Source organism: Leiobunum rupestre, chromosome 8 (genome assembly GCF_980474605.1).
Source record: "Leiobunum rupestre chromosome 8, qqLeiRupe1.1.hap1, whole genome shotgun sequence".
Taxonomy (NCBI): Eukaryota; Metazoa; Arthropoda; class Arachnida; order Opiliones; family Sclerosomatidae; genus Leiobunum; species Leiobunum rupestre.
This window is the reverse complement of record NC_143391.1, coordinates 55,709,844-55,736,391: the sequence shown is the minus strand read 5'-3', so window position 1 is coordinate 55,736,391 and position 26,548 is coordinate 55,709,844. Positions and strand designations below refer to the sequence as shown.

The 26,548-nt window shown below is 33.1% G+C and overlaps 2 protein-coding genes and 1 pseudogene across 2 annotated transcripts; 1 reads left to right on the top strand and 2 right to left on the bottom strand.

The window, feature by feature from the left end:
- Nucleotides 1-458: 458 nt before the first annotated feature.
- LOC149933748 (uncharacterized) lies at nt 459-1,153 on the bottom strand. Its single transcript, XM_090157404.1, has 4 exons — nt 1,123-1,153; nt 944-967; nt 764-840; nt 459-692 (listed from the first exon to the last, which is right to left on the bottom strand). Exons 1-4 carry the CDS (start codon nt 1,151-1,153, stop codon nt 459-461), a joined length of 366 nt encoding a protein of 121 aa, XP_090013530.1.
- A 19,357-nt stretch (nt 1,154-20,510) lies between these two features.
- On the top strand, nt 20,511-21,076 carry LOC149933747 (deoxyuridine 5'-triphosphate nucleotidohydrolase-like; annotated as a pseudogene).
- Nucleotides 21,077-25,718: 4,642 nt separating this feature from the next.
- Nucleotides 25,719-26,284, bottom strand: LOC149933746 (deoxyuridine 5'-triphosphate nucleotidohydrolase-like). Its single transcript, XM_090157403.1, has 3 exons — nt 26,107-26,284; nt 25,839-26,029; nt 25,719-25,775 (listed from the first exon to the last, which is right to left on the bottom strand). The coding sequence occupies exons 1-3, from the start codon at nt 26,282-26,284 to the stop codon at nt 25,719-25,721; spliced, it is 426 nt and encodes a 141-aa protein (XP_090013529.1).
- Nucleotides 26,285-26,548: the final 264 nt, after the last annotated feature.

Genomic DNA, 26,548 nt, shown 5'->3' with positions numbered 1-26,548 from the left:
CAAACTCTTTAGTTACCAAAATCACACCGTTAGTCGGCAGAATCACACGCATTAGTTGGCAAAATCGCACGCTATGGTTAGCAAAATTAATTTTATTTGTTGGCTAAATAGAACGCTATAGTTGGAGAAATTAAACTCCGAAGACTTTTGAACGGATTCGTAATATAACGAAACTGCCTTTGACTGTATAAAAAATTACGAAAGATCTAATATAGTCAAAAACCGTTTCATTATTTTGCAAATTCGTTAAAATGTCTCTGGAAGATGCCCTTAGATTGTAGTATTTAAAGTCTAGGGTTAACTAATTTTAACGAGAGGGTTCGTTAGATTGAACATTAGAGTAAGCATTCATTTTGAACCTAAAATATGATAAATACATGTTTTTGTGATATTATAGGTATCCATTTACAAATTAAACAATGTATTTATAAAATTTTACAAAAGATTGTTTATCTTATTTATGATAGGCGTTGACACATTTCCACACTCAATTTTAAATACATCCTTTTGCAATTATTCCATTGTCTTTGGGTACTGCAATTGGAAGGTTTACAACCCAGAAACAAATGGAGGTATATTGCGCTTTCTGTAGTAGTAACTTCGAAGCTGACCTTCTCTATTAAATTTTCAAATGACGATGTAAATAAATCTTCGCTTAAAAATTTAATGACAGGAGTGTCAGTGACACGATCCTATAAAATAATAAGAAATAAAAGGGTTAAAAACTATATTTAAACAAATTAAGTAAAAATATTGTCCTTACATTTTGTGTGTACCAATGATTTAGGCACTCGGTAAAAAACGTAGGTAACGTTATTAGGCATGCTTTCAGTTTGTGCTCTAAAAGAAAATCGAAATAAAATGAAATCGAAATTAAGAAAAATAAAATAAAATAAAATGATAATGAAAAACGTAGTTTTAATGTGTTACATCAGTTTCATACCCTCGAAATCCACTTCAGATAATACTTCTTAGTTTTCAACGATATTTACGATGGATTTTCGGTTCTTGATAATAATAATCAGCTAGGCTAATACCCAAGGCACCACCTTAGGCTAGCTAAGTCATATTTAGAACCTTTTTGGTTAGGGGTTTGAAGTGATTATAAATTAGTTTATCAGCAAATGGTCTGATATTTTGAATAGAACTGCATGAGTTGCTTCACCAACTAGATAAACAAATACATAGAATTAATATTAATCATTTACCAAAATTAAAATAATTCAGCTGTTTACCTGGTTTTTCTGTATCAAAAGTGGAAACCTTTCGGTCAACAATGAAACCCTGTTGGTATATGCAAAATTTTGTCGCCATTGAGCAGTAGGAAACATTTTTTTTTCTAAAATGCCAGCATTTGGATGAGATTTCTCCAATTCTTTGGATAAGGCCTTAAGATGAGATTGAACGCTGTCATCATCCTCTGAAATGCGTGCGAGCAACTTCACACATATAAATAAATAAATAAATATAAATCAGGAAGTAATTGGGAAAAAAATTGTAATTTTACCGAAGATGATCCTTTCTTCTTTTTTTGTTCCGAATTTTGTGATTCTACATGTTCTTTTTGTTTCCTTTTACCTCCATAAATATTTATCATTTTAAAAACTTTTTCATCATTCGCTGTTAAAGCCTATCTGTCATGTCTTATTTTTGTTTTAAGTGCTGTAATCCACGTGTCTTACGAATTCCAACCCGGGTAGCAAAGGCAACGTTTGAGATTGGTAGATTTATCGTATTTAAGTTGTTATAATGTTACAAGGTTTTTAATCTACGATTTTATTACGTTGATAAATAAGGTACAAATCTACCACTTCTTAACTTAAAATATTTATGTACGTATCTACGTAGTATAATCGTTTATTTTTAATTTCGTTAGCGGATATTTTGCTTCTAAATTTAGTCGGTATAAAATCAACGTTAGTTTGTCGTTATCCAGTACACTACAATTATTTCCTAAGAATTTTTTTAAAACGTTAAAGTAATGGTTTTAAAACGTAGCCAACTATTATTTTTAAACTTGCTGTTAACCATAATTATTTATTTCAACAATGTTTAATGACCCAGCATGCAATAGATCTCCTTTTTTCAGTCCTAATTATTGGATGGACTTCCTCATCCTAGAGCTGACTATTGTACCCATTATTACTGCATTTCGTTCCTTATCAACTTCGCCTGAAAACTAATCATTTTGTGAATTACTTGATATTTGCAATAAGTATCATTTTAAAACCTATAATGAATTTTAATATAAGTTACAGTCTTTAACTACTAATATTTGCGAAAATATTAAGATCCATACTGTTACCATGCATGCCTTGAGCTTTCAAATATTTAAATATAATTTTTTTTAATGTGCACGAAACAGTTACGTGGGTTTTGCTTCTAACCTACGTACTGCCATTGCCAGTGTAGCAGTTGGCCGTTTTCGTACTCTCTGGTGGAGGTAGAGCTAGAGAAAGTAACGGTTTTATCGAGCTTCACAGTTTAAATTAATCCATGACTGGAACATCGGACATTGCCACACGTATTAAATTGTCATCAAAGGCAAAATAGTAAGTAGAATTTCAAATTTCATTATAATTAAGAAATTAAAGACAGTAATGAGGCCATTGATATTATGTAGATATATTTTTGGCATGAACAAATGACCTAGGCTTAATCTAGGAGTAGTAAACACACCCCTACCACAGGAGTGTCAGCATATAACATCTCCTTTACAGGAGACAGGGCAGACTTCTGTTATTGGTCAAGCCGAAATCGAAATGATTCTCGATTGTAATTGGTTGATTTTTTCGTCTGTTTATTCTTCTGCGCTCAAAAATGTTTTTAAAGTTTCCGGGAAAGTTTCTTTTGTCTCCGTTTTTGTTTACATACAATTAATTTTAGGTTTTTGTGGTTAGTTTAATTTATTTTATAGTTATTTTGTACTAATATGTTTTCATTTAACAAATCATTAACAATTAAATTACCGTTTTATATTATAATCCGTAAAAATGGTCGCGACCAAACACTGTATTTACCCCGGTTGTACAAATGACACTCGAAAGAATTACATGGCCCACATGAAGGGGTTTGGTTTATTCCATTCCCGAAACCTAAAACTGTGTTGGCTAAATGTGTGTTACGGATGAAATTGTGCGGAAAAACAACAGATCCTGCAAATGTAAAGAAACATTGGTTCGTGTGTTCCAATCATTTCACTGGTGGTAATGGACGACTGAACAGCATACAGATCCAATACCATGTAATCCTGAACCAGTATTAATTCGAAATGGTATAAATATCATTGAGGAAGCCATACGACTCGGGTGGTCCTACAGTGTAGAAGATAACATCACTATGATATCACATTATTAATCTTTACAAGCGTCAAACTATTTTACGCATAGCCCATAAACTCACGTTCAGTCATGTTTTCCCTAATTCGTATTCATTAATGTTTGTAAAACTGGCAGATCAGGTTTTAAGCTCTTCAACAGCCGCAGCTTTAGAACTACAAAAGGATCCAGAACTATCAGAAACAATATTGTTTATAAGGACCTTCAATAAATTTTTTGACTTAGTAAATACTAAACATCTTAAGGAGCATAAAACTACAAGAAATAAAAACAATGCCGCATACACCTCCACTGATGATGAAAGGCTGAAAGTAAATATTAATTATTTATTTTGTCTTTAAGTTGTTTTGGTTTTTTTTTTCAATATTATCCTTTTCAATAAATAGTGGTTGGAAAATAATTTCTTGAAATATCTTGAAGACTGGGAGCTTGGATTAATAATAAAAGCTAAGCGTTAGCTTTTATTATTAATCCAAGCTGGGAGCGAGATGTCAAGGAACGACCAGGTGAATTTAAAAAGAGCGAGAAAAACAAAATTCTATTAAGTATTGAAACTAGAGAAGCTTTAAGGAGAACTGGTAAGATTATACATTCTAATTGCTTTGGTAATTAGTTATTGTAAATATTTTTTACAGCATATTCTGTACCTGCAATTGTAAAATTTATGCTAAACTATGGTGCTCCATTTATATTAACAAATAAAATTAATCAAGACTTAATTGAACAGCAATTTAGTTTCATCGAGCTTCTACTGGGTCAAATACTAACCCCACAATTCAAGAATACATGCATAATTGTAGGCGACTCAATACTATTCGAGCAATTAAGAAGAAATGTAAGAAGTTTTCATTATTTCAATTAGAAACTCTATTTATCACAAAATTCATATTTAAAGTATTCACATTTAATCTTTGTTTGCTTCTATTGCCTGTAAAGTTGGTCTAATACCTTTGCTACCCATTATTGGTTTTTTACTTTAATTTGATAATCTTCGTTAATTTTTCTTGCTAGAGCTTTTCCTTTCATTTTTAAAAACAAGTGTACAATAATTGGTAAATCTTTGGACCCTTCACTCAACTCAGCCCACATGTCCGTTAATTCTTTATTTTTTTTAAATTGTTACTGATATCGCCATGGCGTTGCATCTGTTCATTTGTTAAACTTTCATTATAATTGGCTCGCGTTAAATTGTCCACTAATTCAAAAAATATATATCCTGAGTCAGTGATGCGGACTAGATGACCTCTACTTATTGTTTGCTGGTAACATTCATTTTCATCCACTGGCATATCTTGAGTACCTATGAAATTGTCTAATATTGTGGTTTTATTATCGCAGGGAATGTTGTTCATCCAGTGTCGGCACGTAATCCATGAAGCCCGAAGCATCTAATTCATCTTTGTCTTTTACAGATAGCAAATCTAAATATTCATCATACATGCGACGAAGGAAGGAGTGAGCCAAGAAATTTTGGGATAAATCTGGGAGCTCCTCAAAAGCCTGTAACCAAATTGAAATCTTAAAAATTGTAAACTTAAGAGAAGCGTGATTGTAGATATTACCTTGATTAAAGAAAAGGTGTTTTTTTTAATTTTGTAGAGCTTTTATAAAGTAATCATTCCCAGTTAAATCCTCCAAATTATCTGTTAACAGTCACCTTATTTGTGAGATTTTATCGCTCAACTTTTTAAAATTTCGTCTTAGTTGTCTTGTACATAGGATAAGTTGTTTGTCATTAGCTAAGTTTTCCAAGTTACTTAATTTTCTCACAGCAAATAAGAAGGCCCTTTTGAATGGTATTTCAAATTCATCTTGAAAAAATATAAACGGTTAAGAAATTTTGGGGCTTTTAAAGTTTCAAAATTACCACTATCGGCTACATACCTCCTTTTAAGCCTCGGCTTCTTCTAAAGAAATTCCGTCTTTTTAATTCTCTATCAGTTGATAAGCACGCATCTATTGAGTCACTACTCGACTCATCAAAAAATAACGCCATTCTGTTTTGAAAAATACAAAACTTAACTTGACAAAATAACTAATTTATAATAAATAACTTCACAACAACTCCACGAAAACGCAACCTCGAAAAAATAAACTCCGTGCAAACACGTGCCTAGAAATGTTATAAACAAATGCCCTCATTCGCTCATATTTGAATTTAAGGAGACCAATAAGATAAGTCTGCCCTTCTCTCGGTCATCTTCTGCGAAGCTGACACTCCTGTGGTAGGGGTGTGTTTACTACTCCTAGGCTTAATGTATGGCGCAATTTTAAAATTTTAGCGCTACAATTTTAAACCATGGCTGATGTAGTACATCAGCCATGGTTTAAGATTAATATTTAGTCTCATAAATCCAAAGGCAAGGTTAAACTATTATTTTTTCACTTTTTATTTATCATAATATCTTATTTTTCAAATATGACCTTCAATCTACTTAGAACCAAGCCAATTTTTGGGCAATTCTAAGTTTACCATAACTTCGAAATAACCGTACCCAATTCTCAATGGCAGTGTTATATAATAATAATGTGGTTAAATATTGTTTCGGTTCCATTCTGGGCAAAAAAAATGAATTTTTAAGTTAACACATTGAAGGAATCTTCAGTGTTTGCAGAATTAAATATAAAGGAAGTGTTATCTAAATATATTTTAAAAGTATCTTAATTAGGGCTTGACTAAAAGTCATACCAACACACCGTACACACCCGTCATACTTTTTTCCCCTCAACTCCAAGACTAAAAATCATACCCTACACACCGATTATTTCTTTCTTTCGTATCGATTAATTTCCCAACAAGGCCAATATTTCACAGTATCTCAGCAACATACTCGCTCTCTTCGTTGAACCGCCCGTTTTGGCCGACGAGCTACATAAATCGAAAGCCGCGAATGTGGCGGTGTGTGACCGCCGAGTTCGAGTGTGTATATCCATCGGACGAATTTGTCACCGTACTTCCCGGGTAGCAGTCGTGACGTTTGAGTTTGGTGAGTTTTTGGTTTTATAGTGAAAATAACGTCTTCCCGTTATTTATTCACTCTTTCTCAACGACTATTACATCTTCAAAAAGTTTTCAATTATGCATGACAGTTTTATTATTAACGCCTAAATGTCGTTTTTTCTATCTTCTCTGAACGATATGTTTTATCGTTAATTATAATTAACTCAAAATAATTGAAAATTTTATAGTCGATATTATAAAATTTAAAAATATATAAAAAAATTTAATTATATTTCCAAACAATTATTCACTTAGAAATTGCTTTCCCCCCCCAAAAAATTCTTATCTTTTTTATCAACTCGGGATCATAAAGATTTTAAAATCTTTCAAAATATTAACGTCATTTTAATTATTTTTAATACATAATTATTCACGTGGAAATGGCGTTTTTTCATATGTCTACGGTAAGGTTTTAACATACAATCAAGTTGAATCAACGTTGGATTAATGTTATTTCCAACTGACAATTAGATTTTTTCAAACTTTATCTTATCTTTAAGCTTATTTTTGGCCCTATTTACATCCACTTAAAGATTGCTATTTGTACCTAAATAATGTTCATTTATCTCCCTTTTCGTTATTTTATGCGTATCACAAAAATAGAGTTATAGAGAAAATTCAAATTTGGCTGACAGTACTGTGGCTTAATTGGCCTAGGCTTATAATATAGTACGCTAACGGTTACGGTTGACGGCGCGCACAGGCTGGTCATCCGCACGCTGCTTGAAAATTGAAATATAACTAGTCGGCGAAGTTTTCTCGGGGTCACTCTCCTATCCCGTTTAGATTCCAAATTGATGACACCAAAATAAAATGGTAAGGAAATGTCAAAGTTATTGTTTATTTAATTAGTTACTATTGTGTTAAAACTTGGTATTATTAAATATCTCAGTTTTACTACGCTATTTTAACGCCATGTGTTTAACCCTTTTGTGTTAATTTTAAGCCTTGGTTATGTTAACTGAAAAGATATAAGTGATTTTTCAAATATAATTCTAATATATCTTCGAAACTACAATGAAATAACACTATTTAAATTAACTTGTTAATTATGTAATTGTGAAAATTAAGTTAGATACTGCAAGTTCCCACCTCTTAAGGAATTTGTATAAGAAGTTGCACTAATTGAGTAAAGTTTTAAGTGGTCCTGCAATTATGAATTTGTTTAGGTATTTTGGGAAGAACTCTTAAGGCATTTTTAAAAATATGGTAAACTATTAGGTTTTTTGTTTTACGAATATTGAGCATCATTGGGCCAGGTGACATTCCGCAAATATTAAATAAATGGTTGAGAAGTTGCCCTGTGAAGATTTAGTTTAAAAGTAATGCGATCAATGTGTGAGGAGTTAGTACGTGGCAGAACAAAACCATATTGGGGTTTTATATATTTAGTTTTTTTAACAGCCTAAATTTATAAAATAAAATTTAAGGCAAGTTTTTCAAAGGCATAGTTTTAATAGATTAGGCACTCTGTGAAGAACTCTTTTAATGCATTTTTCCAAGTATGGAAAATATATATGGAGAAATATTTAAAAAAATCTGTATGTGTTACGAATAGTACTGGTTTAAGGGGTTTTCCCCCCGAGCTCTTCGGTTTCCCCTTCCATAAAAACTTGTCTAGGTTAACGGTAATAGTTAGTGTAGGGAGCTGTTGGCTCGATCTCGTGGCATGCAGGGCTTGCCACCACCCTCCTACGCATTGTAACCCGGCCACCTGAATTAAGGGCTTCAAAAGTCGCCTTGGGTATTAGCCTAGCTGATTATTATTATTATTATAGTGGTTATAATGACAACTGGGGTGATATTATGCAAATAGTAAGAAATGGGTTTTAAGTGCCCTTCAAATATATTTTTTACACAATCAGTCTGTGTGTACCTCTCAAACATGTTGCTAAAAGTATTTAAATTTAAATTTTTTTAAGTGTTACCTAGTCATACAAGTTTGAAGGTCTAGTTTTGTTTATTAAATTTATTGAATTTTTAATGTGAAGATCTGTAGTTCATTATACATTAAGGTTTTAATTGAAATAGTATTGAAGATGGACAAATTTGATGTTTCAAAGCGTCAGAAAAGAAGGCGTGTCTCTTCAGCAGTGAATTTGCAAATACAAGGTTTAATTAACACTGAAGCTGAACCAATTATTGAGCCAGTAGTTGATCCAGCACTACCAGAACTGCTTCCAGTGATCCCTGTGGTTTTGGAAAATCCCTTAGAATTGGTTCCCAGCTCTAGTTCTGAAAAATCACGTTCTAATAGTTCCAGTTCCGAAAATTTGGGTTATAGTTTTAATAGTTCTAGTTCCGAAAGTACCGAAGGAGAAGAAAATGCCTTAGAATTGCATAATGAAAATTTTCCTTTTGAGGAAGAAATTGCAGATGAGGAGCCTCAGTGCTTAAGGAGTAAATTACAGATATGGGCTCTGAAACATAAAATCAATCATGAAGCATTAAATGACTTGCTACGTACTCTTAACCAGGATCACCCAAATCTACCTCTTGACTCAAGAACCTTATTGCAACACAACCGACCATCTGCATTATCTGTAGACTTGTTAGAAAATGGACAGTATCACCATTTTGGGCTTAAAAATGGATTACTTAAAAAGATAGAGTCTGGCCTAATTAATCCGGATTTGGATGAAATTAATGTTTCAATTAACATTGATGGCTTACCCATCTATAAAAGTGTCAAAGGCGAATTTTGGCCTATTCTTGTACGTTGTATGGATACAGTTAATTCCTATCCGTTTCCGGCTGGCATATTTTACGGGCTTGGAAAACCGGATCCAATTGCCGCCTTTCTTTATAAATTTATAGAAGAAGCTCTAGACTTACTAAATAATGGTTTTCATTTCCAAGAAAAAATTTTTTCATTGAAAATTGGGGCTATAACTTGTGATGCCCCTGCAAGAGCATACCTCAAATGTATAAAATATTTCAGTGGCTACTGGGGTTGTGACTTTTGTGAAGTAAAAGGTAACTACACAGATAAAGTTATCTTTGATGAAATCGGTGCTATCCTTAGGACTGATTTTAGCTTTAGGAACAAAACTCAATTGGAGCACCATAGCGCACAACAAAATTCTCCGTTTTTAGAGCTGCCAATAGACATGATTAAAAATTTTCCACTTGACTATATGCATCTTGTCTGCATTGGTTGTGTGAAACGTATAGTTAAAAGTTTCTCACAAGCAAAGTCTAAAAGTATACAACCACCTCATGTAATAAATGAAATGTCACTGAAGCTTCTAGAATTTTCCCATCACACACCGGTAGAATTCTCCCGGAAACCTCGAAGCTTGAAAGAAATTGACAATTGGAAAGCCACAGAGTTTCGTCAGTTTTTACTTTATACGGGTGTTTTTGTTTTCAATCCAGTTCTGCCCAACAATCTTGTAAATCATTTCCAAATGTTGCATTGCGCTATCTTTATTTTGTGTATGCCAAATCCTGAAGAGTTGATTGACTATGCTGGATCAATTTTGGAAAAATTTGTGTCCAGTGCACATGAATACTATGGCCGGGGTATTTATGTTTACAACATACACAATTTAATTCATATTGCTCAACATGCTAAAGTATATGGCAGTTTGGATAACTTTTCGTCATTTCCATTCGAGTCGTACTTAGGTAGACTCAAAAAACTAGTGCGCAGTCCACATAAGCCACTCCAGCAAGTTGTAAATCGTTTAATGGAATTGGACCAAGTACAGGTAGAGAGTTTCCAGCAAAAATGCATTGAACCAAAAATGGAACATAAGAATGGCCCGTTGATCCAAAATATACGGGGTGTTCAATATAGAAAACTTCTATTTAATGGATTTACCTTTTCAATAAAGAATGGAGACAACTGTTGCAAAATGCATAATGGCACAATAATTTTAATTGAAAATATTGTGAAAGTTTGCCCAAACTTTTGTTTTATTGGAAGATCATTTAAAAATGTGTCTGATGCTTATTTGTATCCTTGCGCTTCCTCCAACTTGGGAATTCACAAAGTTGACAAACTTTCCAGTTTGAAGTGTTGGGCTTTAGAAATGGTTAACCAGAAGTGTTACTTCTTACCAACTTCAAATGTGTCTGGAGTGTCAATCCCTTTATTGCATACCTTTTGACTAGTAAGCTATTTTTTTGATAAGCCAGATTACTATAACTTATCTTGATTCCGAAATTTATTTCAAATATTAATTTTAAAATTTTTACTTCAAATATTAATTTTAAAATTTTTACTTCAAATATTAATTTTAAAATTTGTACTTTAAATATTTATTTTAAAATTTTTACTTCAAACATTTTTAAATATGTCACTATAATTTCAGATTTGCCTTTTTTGTGGAACCATTGATATTTTAACTGTAGACTGTTGTTGTCTTAAAATTTAACCCTGACCTCCAACAATGAATTGAGAATTATCCCTGGTTGTTTCCTTGTATTGTGACTGCTCAGACATTTGATTTTACACGTTGAAGTGGTCTTTATGAATTACGTGTAGTTAAAGAATGTTAAATCAATCCGCCAGAAGTATTTGGATAAATATTTAAATATATTTTTTTTTAATTTTAATACCTTTAAAATGCTACGGTGAAATTTGTAAATAAGCAAATATCAATGTTCCAAGCTGAATCTTAGTAAAAATATTAGTGTTAACAGAAATAAATTCAGTTTAAAAAGTTTTCACTAAAATAAAGATAATGAAACAATAAATTCTACTCTAAATTGTCATTGTATAAATTTTTTAACGATGATATAAAATAGGTAAAATGCTAAGAGTATTTTAGTTAGAAGGAAATAACTACTTAAAGAACGTTTATTGAAGTATTTTATTTATTTTAGAAACAGTTTCTCGTAGTGGAGTTTAGTGAATGGTCAACTGCAGGTGACAAAGAAATTGGAATAATTAGGTCATTATGGTACAACCCCGTGAAAAAAGAGGCTTTTTGGCCCCCTTTTGTGACTAGCCAGAAATTAACAAAATGTTTGATGAATAATGAAAAACCAACGGCCACATGGAGGGTGTACAGTATCACTCGCACATTCTACGAAACTGGTAATTTAACTATTAAGCGGTTAAATTTATGCTTAAGAATTTTTTCGGGATTTTTTCAGTAAAAATTTAATTTCTTGGTTAGATTAACACTTAAATTTAACAAATTAATATTCTTTATATAGATGATTTTAAAATAGCAAAAGAAAAACTTGCCAAATATGAAAATCAGTCGGATGTTGGGACTGAAAATGAAAGCTTTGATGCGCAAAAGAGCAACAAGAGAAAGGCAAGAGTGCCTCATAGATATGGCATGGATATATCCGATGACGATTCATGTGATGATGGTAAATTTGCAAACCAATTTTTTGTAAATAAAAATTCAACTATGCAATTTTACAAAGACAAAAATTCCAAACGCAAGAAGAAAAGGTATTCCAAAACCACACCACAGAAGACTGCTACTAAAGAGATTTCACCAGAGAAAGTTTTACCCAAGATCCCAAGTTTCCCATTTTCATGTTAGTATTGTTGAAAAAGGCGCTTGAATCGAAATTAAATATTGTTAATAAAAATATTCATTTTTATATTGTATTAATTAATGTTGTATAAGTGTAGTTTAGAATATACCTGTAAAATTTGTGCTAAAATAATTCTTGAATTTTGTAAATAGTTCTGTAAAAGGATTGTGGAAAAGCCCCACATTTCCTTTCTTTTATATCGAATTTTTTCAAAATAGTTCGTATATTGTAACAATGCTCGGGATGGGCACTGGCGACGTATAGTCCGGTTGCTGGCGCCTTGGAAATTTTCGGGGTAAAACCCGGCTATGCGCGCGCTCGTGGCCAGCCCCAGCTTGATCCCCTCCCAGAGGGTGATCTTATAAATAGGCTGCTCTCCTTCAGAGGGCACTTAGAAAAACTGTAAATCGTCAACGGGTTAAGACCCAAAAATAAAGATGGTAGAAAACTAAAAAAAAGTTTGTAGTCATTAATAGAAATAGTATAGTTATAGATAGGACGCGACCTGATATTCAACTAAAGTTTCCCAGTAAAAACAAATAAAAGTCTTCAGTCTAATTAAATATAGCGGGTCTTGTTAGATACCTTGAAAGAAAACCCTAAAAATCTACAAGTATATTTTTAAATATAAGTTTTTTTTGCGAAACATTCTGAGAATTGTATAATTGTGTTATTTATTGGGTGTCTCGACGCAACAGTGTGGGAACCAGAAATTCATAAAGGGAAAGGTTAGACCATAAAGAGGTGCAGAGGGGCTTATATAATGGTGTTAATGTAATTGCTTAAGCTACACCCTTGCTTATGCACCTGCATCAAACGACTGTGTAATCAATTATTATAAAGTTACGAACACTGTGGACTTATCTAATTAATTGAAAGTAAAACAATCCAGCTGTTATCTAACCAACTAGTTTCAAACCTAGGTAAAAAGGCTGATAGTAATGAGTACTATTTAAAAAAAGTGTTATAGGTGCACAACAAAATCCTTGCTGTTTCTAAATATATAAAATTATTGAATCGGAAATTGTCTAATATATATTTTGGTATTGAATCCACAATTGAACGATTTGTTCTATGATAATATCAAATATTGGACTATTACAATGTTTCGTAATATGAATTGGTGGCATTAGCTGGTATTTGCTCTACTGAGAGGGGTAAACAGAGAGCAGATCCATTAGTACAACACTATATATTAGCTTGGTTGGAAGCAGTGGTGTAACGAATGTTCAGCAGACCCATGACTGCGGGATCCCTAGAGGATTTGGAGGACCTTTTTCATTTAAATTACGGGGAGGTTAAATTTTTTTAGGTCGTAAAGCTTATTGGGAGAGGGTGGCCTTGCTGACATAACTGCTGATCTGTCACGTCACCACTGGGTGTGAGTCAAGAGTCGTTTGGTTTAAGTAGTAAAGTAAAAATAGTTAAATAGGGCTTTTTTACTGAATTAAGTATTGTGTGGGGCTAGAGCAGCTAGATAATGATTTTTTGTTAGGACAAGAACTAAATATATTAAATATCTTTAGAACTACTAAGTATACTATATTTTTTCAATTAGGCAATAAAAACAAATCCGGTTTGAAACCGAAAAAGTCTAGTTCTGAAACTATGTGCGGAAAGTCGAGTTCTGAAACTATGTACGGAAAGTCGAGTTCTGAAACTATGTGCGGAAAGTCGAGTTCTGAAACTATGTGCGGAAAGTCGAGTTCTGAAACTATGTGCGGGAAGTCGAGTTCTGAAACTATGTGCGGGAAGTCGAGTTCGAAAGCTGTGTGCGGAAAGTTGAGTTCAAAAGCTGTGTGCAACGAATCTCAAACTCCAATTTAAGCTGCAGATTCTGGTAACAATAATACCATTTTGAACTAATTGAATGTTATCATAATTTAGCTATAGTAATTTTTTTTTAAGATTTTGCAATTAGTGACTGTGAGTTCAACCTTGCTAATCCCAGTGAATCCAGTGACGCTGAAGTAAGCCCAATTTCGTTTGGAAACAGCTTTTTGGAGAAAGGTGATGAAATTGGTAAGAAGATACTATTTATCTCAAATTGGCAGTTTCTTAATTAATAAGACCTGTAATGTAGGTGCTATTTCCCAAAGTTCCACCATAACCAAGACGCCATTGACGATTAGCTCACAAGGTAATGTTAGATCTAAAATACATGTTAAAACAATATTTTAAATTAACATTTGTAGTTACCAAGAATTCTGACTCTTTAGTTAATTCTACTGCTTCCCAATTGTTCTTAACAAAATCTGGAGATATTTCTATTAAAGGTACACCACTCAAATTATTATTATTAGGTATTATTTCATCAGCACTAACAGTGAATGAATCTGTACTCATAACTTGCTGTTGGACTCTGGCCATATGGGATAGAATTGGTTTTAATTAGTCATTTTCTTCAAACTACAGCTTTAGAACAACTTTTAAGAAATCAAGAGCGTATGAAAAGGCAATTGGAAATTAATTCAAAGCTGTTGAACAAAATTCTTTTAAATAATACTAAATTAACTAAATTGGATGTCAAGAATTTAGAGCTGCCCACTCCTGCCAATACTTTGGAAGAATTAGACGAAATTGAAAAATTTAGTACATTAGGAGCAAACAAAGACCTTCTAGTAACGTTTTTCTTGGTCTTAAATATGATTCAATTAATTCACCAAAAATTACTTTTCTAATTTTATTTCCTTATCATAGATTAACTATTTGGGTGGTCTAGGAGGAAAGTCAGTTGCGGACTGTACTCGAAAAATTATGGCATACCTAGTCACGGATCAACTTGGCGTGGAATTAAACTGGGCTGGACACAACAAAAAGGGTTTCAAAACTTTGAATCTGAAAGATGTGGTTATTGGTAATTTAAAACCAGAATATAAGTAAATTAAGTATAGAAAAAATACGATTAATTTAATTCTTTTGTAGCTGCTGTACGTTCAAATGGAAGTTTTCAGAAGGCAGATGAAATGCAAATTCAAAATGCTGTCAAAGATTGGCTCAAATATTCAAAGACGAGGTTGAAAAGCCGAAAACCCATGGACTCCAACAAAATCGCATTAGCTGATGATGATGAGGCTCGTGCAATTTTGTTAGAAATGACAAAATAGGACTTCCTTACTGTTGACATTGGACAACATTTTTTATTTTTCTAACCATTTTAAAATGTTGTTCAACAAAAAGTGGTTGTGGTTTATATAATGTAGGAGTAATTCCTACTGAAAGCGTTTTTTCAAACCTAAACAGTAACAGTTGCAATATACAAACTTGAAGACCTAGGTTTTCTTCTGCCTGTTTCCCTTTAAGTTTACTTCCCGCCGCACCAATATCCTAGTGGTAGGCCAACATGTTCTGGGGTTGGCCTACCACTAGGATATTGGTGCGGCAGGAAGTAAACTTAAAGGGAAACAGGCAGAAGAAAATCTTAGGCCTTTAAATGATTCAAACTAAGGAACCTCTAATTTAAATGCTTACAAGGTAAGCTATTGTTTCTCCATCACTTTTCTAAATAATTTTTTGGTTTTTATAAATTGGTAGTGCTATTTAAATAATTAAATATCCAGGAAAATGTTCTGTGATGAAGATTTGTTAACTAATAGCTAGTTTGATTCCGAGAGAAAGTGGATAAAAAATTTTAACCCCATGAAGTGACATCCTGTAGCTCCTCTACAGCATTCTCCCTTAAGTTAAGTAGAATGGAACGAAGACGAAGGCAGCGAAGTAATAGCTGTATTACTTCAGGATGGTGAGTAAATTTTTAACCACTGACTTTTGTTACTTTCCGGATGGATCTCAATAATTTTTATTTAATACAAATCATTTTGGTTTTAATACCCGATATTGTATATGCCATTGTTTTGATAATATAGTTGATATTGTATATGCTTTTGCTTTAATACCTGATTTTGAATGTCATCATTGTTTTAGTACCTGATATTGAATACATCTGATATTGAATACCATATTTTTGTGAAATAAATAGTTCTATTCTAATAGTTTTTCAATTTCATTTTTATATACAATTAACCAACTGAATGCTCATCGTAAGGTAGACCGCTCCATCATAAGTTCGTTCATTCATTTAGACGTTGAACAAACGACCAACCGTCGTTAACTATATAGATTACGAATTAATTTGAAGCCAGAGATTTCATCAGCAGACTATTCACGCCCTTTTTAGGGATACTGTGTAGGAATTCTGCATGTTTGTTCCAATAGAAACGTGGGTTAGCAATAAACCTTTAACAGCGAAAAACATTTATAAAACGTTAAATTCACGTCTGAGGTTGGTTTTAAAATGGTTATAAAATCGTCCCTCTATTAATGTGACGGAAAATATTTATCAAACGCGAATTTCACGTCCGAGGTTGGTTATATAATCGTTAAAAAAACGTCACGCTATTAATGTGTCGGAAAATATTTATCAAACGCTAATTTCACGTCTAAATTTGGTTATAAAAATGTCACACTATTAATGTTTACTCAATGCATATTAATATCTGCTTAGCAATGCTTAGAAATTAACGTTTTACCCACCGTTTAAAAAAACGTTTTTTAGGCGGACATTTCTCAACCATTCTTAACGTCTTTCTCTCAACCCTATTCTAACGTTGCCAAAACCGTTTATCAACGAGATTTTGCTACCCGGGTTTTCTCGGAAATTTCAAGACTAAAAGCATACCGACACACTATACACACCCGTCATACCTTTTCTCAGTCCGTATTTTATGGCTTCGTAAACCCGCAAATCTGGCGGTGTGAGACAGCCGAGGTCTGGGTGTGTACCGGACGAAATTTGTCATACTTTTTTCTCCCGACGCAATTTACAAGAAACGTCGTATAGGCTTGGTTAGTTTGAAAGCTGCATTTTTAATTTAGGAAGACTGGAATAGGTAAGTTAATTTTTAATAAATAATTATTACATTAAATATAAATGTTATTATAAAGAATTTGTAGAGAGAAGGATTAACGTTCCGCAAATGAGATAATGAATCTGATATCTTATCTCATTTGCGGAACGGTAATCGCCAAGATTCTCTCTCTGCTTCCTTCCCCCTTTTTCCTCTCTCCATTCGCTGAACGGTAATCGCCAAGATTCTCTCTCTGCTCCTCCTTCCCCTTTTTTCCTCTCCCCATTCGCCGAAATATAATCGCCAAGATTTTTCATCGCGCAGATTTCTGGAATTTACCCCTCTCTACATATCTCATTTGCGGAACGGTAACAGCCAAGATTTTCTCTCTGCTTCCTTCCCCCTTTTTTCCTCTCCCCATTCGCTGAACGGTAATCGCCAAGAAACTCTCCCCATTAGCCGAAATATAATCGCCAAGATTTTTCCTCGCGCAGATTTCTGGCAGATGGACTTTACCCCTCAGCTATCTCCCATTCTCCAGAATAGTTTTCCTCGTGCAGATTTCTGGAGGATGGAATTTACCCCTCTCTACTCTTACCCCCACCTCGTTAACCATAATTTCCACTATCGCTGCCGAACCCCTTAATTTCTAATCTCTAGGCAATAAAAACAAGAAAAACACATTTCCAATTTTATTTTACTTTTATTTACATGATTACGTAAAATTGGTTCTATGACTAATCCGATATTATATATAATCCGTTTAAATCGTAATTAATTCGAAACGGAAATACACAATTTCATTTAAAAGGGTGAAACGATCTCCTGCAACTTAATTTAATTAAAAGTTCTAACTCACGTATTTGTAGTGTTTAGCAGCAGTACCATTTATCACAAGAGGGACAGTCACAAACGTCGTCTTCTTCTTCAGGTACAGGTGAGAAGCTTTTATCGATGACAGTAGTTGCTTTTGGCGTCGGGGGAATGTCCCATTCTAGCGAAAGGTACTTTTTTTCCGATGATGAATTATCCCTCGACGGACAGTGTGGAAAGAATCTGGCATGTTCCCATTCTGGTACGTCTCCTGATTTCCAGTGTTCTAAGATTCCATGGCACTTGTAACATCGTACTTCATCGCCCCGTTGAATATAGTAGAATCCAGCCTTCGCTAGTTTTGTTCCTTAGTGACGTGTGGATTTCTCCAGTGACGAAAAGTTTCAAGTCGATACGCTTCGATGTCCATACTGTAAAACTGATAGTTTCTATAAGCTATTGCAGACATTATTAAGCCTAATTGGTTAAGCCTAAATTTCAATAAATTATGTTTTTCTATTTCTTTTGGTTAGACTCTAAGACTATTTGACTAGAATCTAAGTCTATTTACTTCAAATACGCTACATTTTCAATTTAAACAAGGCCTAATTTCCCTCTACAGTAAAATAATAAAGTCACTTACTTTTACGGAAATCCTTAAGCCTTTGCCTGTAAATAGAGTCGAGAGGTCGGCGTACGGAGCGCAAAAATTTACGCGTCTCTTCTCGAGGCGGTCCAGGAACTAAAAGAATGCTGAGTCGTATATCTAGAGATCAAATAACACTCGAAACTACAAGTAAATCCTGATTTCTCATTGGCTGAAACCAATTGAAGTCACGGGAGATTGTAAAGCATAACCAAAAATAGAGGTTACTGCTCATTGGTTGGCGATAAAAAAATTCGTCACGTGTTAAATTAGGCAAATTAGAATAGCTGAAAATGCATTGCGCTTACTTCGCCCTAATTTACTTCTGATACAACTTTGATAAAAATTAATCCAGTTTCGGGGCTCCCACGGGAGGAAATCTTAATGTTTCACCCTAGTCCTAAATTTACCTAATGTGTAATCAGCTAGTTTGTCTTACTCACTTCTTCTATATGATAATTATTTCATTAATTTGCCTAAAACAAAATAATAAAATTAATATTTAACCCAAATTCAGATTCCTATCGGGTAGGCCTAAATTAAGCATACTTAGTATAATATGCCTTAAAGTTCAAATACTGACTAATACAATAAACATTAATGAAAAAATACTTACTTTGTATGTACAATGAACGCTCCAGAAGATTGAAAATGTACAGAAAAATATGGAGCAAGAAAAGAAAAGAATTTCTACTCTAACCGTCCCGATTGTATAGCGTCAAATAATTCAAAGTTCAGTGGGAAACATGGCTCCACGTAACAACTCTAAAGATCTAGTCCAGCAATGGAGAACGAAGACTGTTACTTAATTTTCTCTCAGATATTCAGAAAAAATTAACATTTACCTATATACAATGATCAAAGGGATTACGTTATATTTGACGCGACCGATTCCTTAAAACGATATGTTAAGTCTTTTCTTCCATGGTGGAGGTAGGATTGAGGTGGGACTGAGCTTATGATTTTGACGGGAGATTTTTCCGAGTACCGACGCGTTTTCCGCATGCGAACCCGTTTTCCGCGATATTTTCCGCATATGAGCGCGTTTTCCGCATACGGTGGGTGTACAGATAAATAAAAGAACTCAATCCTCATGGTATTACACTCAGCTATAAAAAATTAGTTGCATTATGTTTTTATATTTCTTTCTTAATTACAGTGATGTTTAAAAGCAAACCTCAAATCTAGAAAACGGAGAATTTGTATGAGAGCCTTATAATACCGCTAATATTTAATCTTCTTTTAATTAAACCACCACTTAACAAATAAATGTATTTCATCATAACCATTTTTTTTATTTCAAGTTTAAGATAATGTTTTTGAAGCTATAATATTTTCAAGATTTTTATTAACAATATTTTTTTTTAAATTATTTAGAGTCGTTTTGCAAATCTTCCGAGCGTCTCTTTTTTCCATCCTTTCCTGGTGGGGAGGGTGAATTTATTTCGTTGATTGCTGAAATTAAGGCGGGGGAAATATAGTCCTCAAACTCATCGTCGGGTGCAGCGGAGGTGGTATGCGAAGAGCTCGTACCTTCTCCATTAAAAACGGCTAGAACCGTCTCCATCTGATTCGCCTGCTCCATTGATAGCCCAACTATTCGACGTTCAATCTGAATGATTGAGATTTAATGAAAACACGTTTTAGAATGTCACTTAGAAAATGATCCTACCTTAATAAAATAGAAAAAAAAATGGTCCTACCTTAATAAAAAATTTAGAGTTCGGTCCCATTTGCTCAAAAAGTTTCTTAATATTGACGCGCGTAGCTAAATGCACATCGATGTAGCGTTTACTTTGGTTAACATCAATTTTTATAAGATACCAATTTTGATAGTTTTCAACTATAATTTCAAGTGCTCGAAAGGTAAATCGGAAATCTGGTTTTCCCTCAACTGTTTCCTTAAGTACCGAAAATCTAAGTACCTGCTTCGTCACGTTCATGTCTACTGGTGTTGCTTCTCCCATGATGCTGGTGCTACTGTTAGTGTCACTCGATAGAAAGGGAAAGAATGAATAACCTTAATGAGGATTCGCGGCTTTTTATACTAAAAAACCTAAATCACTTGAGAGGACAATCGGTCCCTTGAAAACTTTCCAATTAAATTAACAGCTCCAATGTCTTCGTTTAATGGTGGAATCGTGGTTTAAGTGGATTTCTTTTTAAAGAATATTAAGTATTTTAAATAGCTTCAAAAGATAATCTCATATTAATCAGAACCATTATATTAAGCTCGTAAAATATACAATTGTTAATGGAAAACACTTGAGTTTTCCTCAGAACCTGTATATAAGGATATCACGTTCAAAAAAACGAGTTATTCTTTCTCTCATTTTATAATAGAAGTTAATTTCGTTATAATGGAAGTTAATTTCGTTAAGTTAACTGAATTTGCGTTTACACCAACAAGCGCTTCTACACAGTCGGCCGGTATGGATTTGAGATCCGCTTATGATTATGTGATAGGCGTTGGTGATAGGACTATGGTGAAGACGGATTTGTCTATTAAAGTACCGCAGGGCACGTACGGTCGCATAGGTACGCATTTATCTTCCTATTTAGTTAAGATTTTTAGTTCACGCTTCTAATATTATCATTATAATAATAATTTAAAGCACCTCGTTCCGGTCTTGCGCTACATTATGGCATCGATGTACTTGCGGGTGTAATTGATCGAGACTATACTGGGAACGTTTGTGTCATTCTCATCAAGCATGGAAATTCCAAATATAGAATTAAGAGGGGGGATGAGATAGCACAACTGATTTGTGAATGTATTATATACCCATCAGCTGTATAATGTAAAGTAAGTTTTATTCAATTTAATATCAACATAAAAAAAGACATACGTGATTTCTTTAATTGGCAGCTGTTAGATGAAACTGAAAGAGGATGTGGAGGTTTCGGTTCTAGTGGTATAAATTGATAGTATGCCGATCAAAATGTGTTTAAATAAAAAAATATTTAAAATGGAATAAACAATTTTTATTCGGTTTTACTACTTTCATTGAAAAACTACGCTAATTGCAGCGACTTATACAAGGCGCAATTCTTATTTCCAGTGTGATATTTACAATTAAATTTCAAATCTAATTTATTGAGATAACTATATTTAGAACATCCATTATCTTCCAAGTTTCCCACATTGCGATTTAAGAGTTTGGAAAAAATTACACTTTTTTCTGAGCCCTTGGCGTAAAACTTCGTCGACTTAACGGAAATGAGCGAGAATACACCTGATAAGTCATCTTCCCCTTCGTTCCACAGTAGATGGCAAATATTACGGGAAATCCACGAATTTGTACGTTTATCGTTGATAGTTAAGTCTCCGTATGGCAACGGACCTTTGAAGTGGAAGACTCCATTTTCTCCTGTTTCCGTTATGAAAAACGCCACCTCTTTTACAACGTACTCGCCGTTCGCACGAAGAAAGTTCCAATCGATAATGCACGGCATCTTCTAGGGGAAAGAACAACTTTTATTACAAAATATACAATGCAACTTTATAGTTGCGAATCTTACTTACTACACTTTGCTTTCTTTAAAGAATAATTTATAAAAGCTAACGGAATGATGTTCTTCTTTGGGGGGTCAATTCTCGTGGACAATTTTACCCTTTACCCAAAAATATTTTGAGGATGATACTAACTTATCCTATAGCCTTTCTATTAGTAGTTCTCAGGTGTTAGCCTTGAATAACTTTAAAGATTGTATAGATGAACAATTAAATCTACTAATCAATAATATATTAGTTATAAACACAATGTTTTATGTATTGATCGAAAATCTCAAAAAATTTCATTGTATTTATAAACCATTGAAAAATCAAGGTGAACCTTGTGATTTTTTAAATCTATATACTACCTTTCGTATCTCCCAGGATTATTTGAATCGTGTAAAAAAAGATTTTTTCGTTGAATTTACAGGGTATTCCCCCTTCGATATAAAGGAATTAATTTATCATTGTTTAAATGATGTCGCATACTTAAATTATGCCTTTTCACAATCAATGTAATTTAAATAAAGTTATTGAAAGATTGAAGCATTTTTTTGTATACTTAGATGGAATCATATATTACCCTACTTTATCAAGTCAAAGTTATTGAAGTTTAGTAAATTATATCCTTCGCATACTTAAATTATGCCTTTTCACAATCAATGTAATTTAAATAAAGTTATTGAAAGATTGAAGCATTTTTTGTATACTTAGATGGAATCATATATTACCTTACTTTATCAAGTCAAAGTTATTGAAGTTTAGTAAATTATACCCAGGATATAAGTTATCATGTTGACTTATAATTTAAGCAATTCTTTCTCTCTCTCTCTTAAAGAAATCTTATTGTAATAAGCTTAAAAATTTAGGAATAAACTTATATTATAGGATGAAGAAAAGTCAATAGACATTTATTTGAAATTATTCGCAATTTTATTTATTTATTTATTTATAAAACGAACTACAGTTCGGTCTCTGGGAGGCTTAGGGTAATGACAGCATCCCATGAAATCGAACTCCACGCACTCCTCCTGTCGTCGGCTGCTCTTTGACCCTCTTCTTCCACAGTACGTACAACGGAAATGGGGCGGGAAATCCGTTATCAGATGCCCTGGGATGTGTTTGGTATAGACATTACCATGACGAAAAAATTACACTCCTTTGATAATGCTCGCACTCTCTGCCCCAGCAAAAGAAGAGTCCTCCGCCTCTTACTGTCAATTCTTCTGTACATTCGCCACAATGAAAGTTAATCATAGATTCGGTTGTCGTACCGACGTACTCTTCTCCGGATGCCAATTTTATGGAAATATGGTCCATTTACTATACAAATAGAAAAAATAAAATATAGAAAAAAAGGCAAATTTTACATATATGGAAATATGGTCCATTTACTATACAAATAGAAAAAATAAAATATAGAAAAAAGGCAAATTTTACATATATGGAAATATCGTACATTTACTATACAAATAGAAAAAATAAAATATAGAACAAAAGGCAAATTTTACATAAATTAATTCAAATTTAAATTCATGGTATTAATTTTTAATTCTACCATAAATTATACTGCCAAGAAAAAGAGAGAGAGAAAAGTATATTTACCAAGTTTTGTTTCTACGTTTCTAGAGAGACTAGAAGAATGAATAAATTTGGAGAGCAGTATCGGTTTTTATACTAATTCATAAACACATTTCATAACTTGAGAAATATATTTAAAAAAAAGTTTCCAATCATCTCAATACCAATTTTATAAATAAAAACATTCACAAAAACATCTCCACTCCATATTTAACAATTTCGGGAAGCTTGGTGTACTTGAGATGGAAGGATTTCCCAAGTTGTTAAATATGGAGTGGAGATGTTTTTGTGAATGTTTTTATTTATAAAATTGGTATTGAGATGATTGGAAACTTTTTTTAAATATATTTCTCAAGTTATGAAATGTGTTTATGAATAAGTATAAGAACGGATACTGCTCTCCAAATTTATTCATTCTTCTAGTCTCTCTAGAAACGTAGAAACAAAACTTGGTAAATATACTTTTCTCTCTCTCTTTTTTCTTGGCAGTATAATTTATGGTAGAATTAAAAATTAATACCATGAATTTAAATTTGAATTAATTTTTGTAAAATTTGCCTTTTTTTCTATATTTTATTTTTTCTATTTGTATAGTAAATGGACCATATTTCCATAAAATTGGCATCCGGAGAAGAGTACGTCGGTACGACAACCGAATCTATGATTAACTTTCATTGTGGCGAATGTACAGAAGAATTGACAGTAAGAGGCGGAGGACTCTTCTTTTGCTGGGGCAGAGAGTGCGAGCATTATCAAAGGAATGCAATTTTTCGTCATGGTAATGTCTATACCAAACACATCCCAGGGCATCTGATAACGGATTTCCCGCCCCATTTCCGTTGTACGTACTGTGGAAGAAGAGGGTCAAAGAGCAGCCGACGACAGGAGGAGTGCGTGGAGTTCGATTTCATGGGATGCTGTCATTACCCTAAGCCTCCCAGAGACCGAACTGTAGTTCGTTTTATAAATAAATAAATAAATAAAATTGCGAATAATTTACAAATAAATGTCTATTGACTTTTCTTCATCCTATAATATAAGTTTATTCCTAAATTTTTAAGCTTATTACAATAAGATTTCTTTAGGAGAGAGAGAGAGAGAAAGAATTGCTTAAATTATAAGTCAACATGATAACTTATATCCTGGGTATAATTTACTAAACTTCAATAACTTTGACTTGATAAAGTAAGGTAATATATGATTCCATCTAAGTATACAAAAAATGCTTCAATCTTTCAATAACTTTATTTAAATTACATTGATTGTGAAAAGGCATAATTTAAGTATGCGAAGGATATAATTTACTAAACTTCAATAACTTTGACTTGATAAAGTAGGGTAATATATGATTCCATCTAAGTATACAAAAAAATGCTTCAATCTTTCAATAACTTTATTTAAATTACATTGATTGTGAAAAGGCATAATTTAAGTATGCGACATCATTTAAACAATGATAAATTAATTCCTTTATATCGAAGGGGGAATACCCTGTAAATTCAACGAAAAAATCTTTTTTTACACGATTCAAATAATCCTGGGAGATACGAAAGGTAGTATATAGATTTAAAAAATCACAAGGTTCACCTTGATTTTTCAATGGTTTATAAATACAATGAAATTTTTTGAGATTTTCGATCAATACATAAAACATTGTGTTTATAACTAATATATTATTGATTAGTAGATTTAATTGTTCATCTATACAATCTTTAAAGTTATTCAAGGCTAACACCTGAGAACTACTAATAGAAAGGCTATAGGATAAGTTAGTATCATCCTCAAAATATTTTTGGGTAAAGGGTAGAATTGTCCACGAGAATTGACCCCCCAAAGAAGAACATCATTCCGTTAGCTTTTATAAATTATTCTTTAAAGAAAGCAAAGTGTAGTAAGTAAGATTCGCAACTATAAAGTTGCATTGTATATTTTGTAATAAAAGTTGTTCTTTCCCCTAGAAGATGCCGTGCATTATCGATGGGAACTTTCTTCGTGCGAACGGCGAGTACGTTGTAAAAGAGGTGGCGTTTTTCATAACGGAAACAGGAGAAAATGGAGTCTTCCACTTCAAAGGTCCGTTGCCATACGGAGACTTAACTATCAACGATAAACGTACAAATTCGTGGATTTCCCGTAATATTTGCCATCTACTGTGGAACGAAGGGGAAGATGACTTATCAGGTGTATTCTCGCTCATTTGCGTTAAGTCGACGAAGTTTTACGCCAAGGGCTCAGAAAAAAGTGTAATTTTTTCCAAACTCTTAAATCGCAATGTGGGAAACTTGGAAGATAATGGATGTTCTAAATATAGTTATCTCAATAAATTAGATTTGAAATTTAATTGTAAATATCACACTGGAAATAAGAATTGCGCCTTGTATAAGTCGCTGCAATTAGCGTAGTTTTTCAATGAAAGTAGTAAAACCGAATAAAAATTGTTTATTCCATTTTAAATATTTTTTTATTTAAACACATTTTGATCGGCATACTATCAATTTATACCACTAGAACCGAAACCTCCACATCCTCTTTCAGTTTCATCTAACAGCTGCCAATTAAAGAAATCACGTATGTCTTTTTTTATGTTGATATTAAATTGAATAAAACTTACTTTACATTCTACAGCTGATGGGTATATAATACATTCACAAATCAGTTGCGCTATCTCATCCCCCCTCTTAATTCTATATTTGGAATTTCCATGCTTGATGAGAATGACACAAACGTTCCCAGTATAGTCTCGATCAATTACACCCGCAAGTACATCGATGCCATAATGTAGCGCAAGACCGGAACGAGGTGCTTTAAATTATTATTATAATGATAATATTAGAAGCGTGAACTAAAAATCTTAACTAAATAGGAAGATAAATGCGTACCTATGCGACCGTACGTGCCCTGCGGTACTTTAATAGACAAATCCGTCTTCACCATAGTCCTATCACCAACGCCTATCACATAATCATAAGCGGATCTCAAATCCATACCGGCCGACTGTGTAGAAGCGCTTGTTGGTGTAAACGCAAATTCAGTTAACTTAACGAAATTAACTTCCATTATAACGAAATTAACTTCTATTATAAAATGAGAGAAAGAATAACTCGTTTTTTTGAACGTGATATCCTTATATACAGGTTCTGAGGAAAACTCAAGTGTTTTCCATTAACAATTGTATATTTTACGAGCTTAATATAATGGTTCTGATTAATATGAGATTATCTTTTGAAGCTATTTAAAATACTTAATATTCTTTAAAAAGAAATCCACTTAAACCACGATTCCACCATTAAACGAAGACATTGGAGCTGTTAATTTAATTGG

Bases quoted from the DNA above. Each gene is read 5' to 3' on its own strand.
- LOC149933746 (XM_090157403.1), bottom strand. From the start codon at position 26,284: ATGGAAGTTAATTTCGTTAAGTTAACTGAATTTGCGTTTACACCAACA. The intron at 26,030-26,106 runs GTACGCATTTAT...AATAATTTAAAG, and splicing joins GGGCACGTACGGTCGCATAG to CACCTCGTTCCGGTCTTGCG. The intron at 25,776-25,838 runs GTAAGTTTTATT...TTTAATTGGCAG, and splicing joins CATCAGCTGTAGAATGTAAA to CTGTTAGATGAAACTGAAAG.
- LOC149933748 (XM_090157404.1), bottom strand. From the start codon at position 1,153: ATGCAGTTCTATTCAAAATATCAGACCATTT. The intron at 968-1,122 runs GCTGATAAACTA...AAAACTAAGAAG, and splicing joins TTCAAAATATCAGACCATTT to TATTATCTGAAGTGGATTTC. The intron at 841-943 runs GTATGAAACTGA...ATTTTCTTTTAG, and splicing joins ATCTGAAGTGGATTTCGAGG to AGCACAAACTGAAAGCATGC.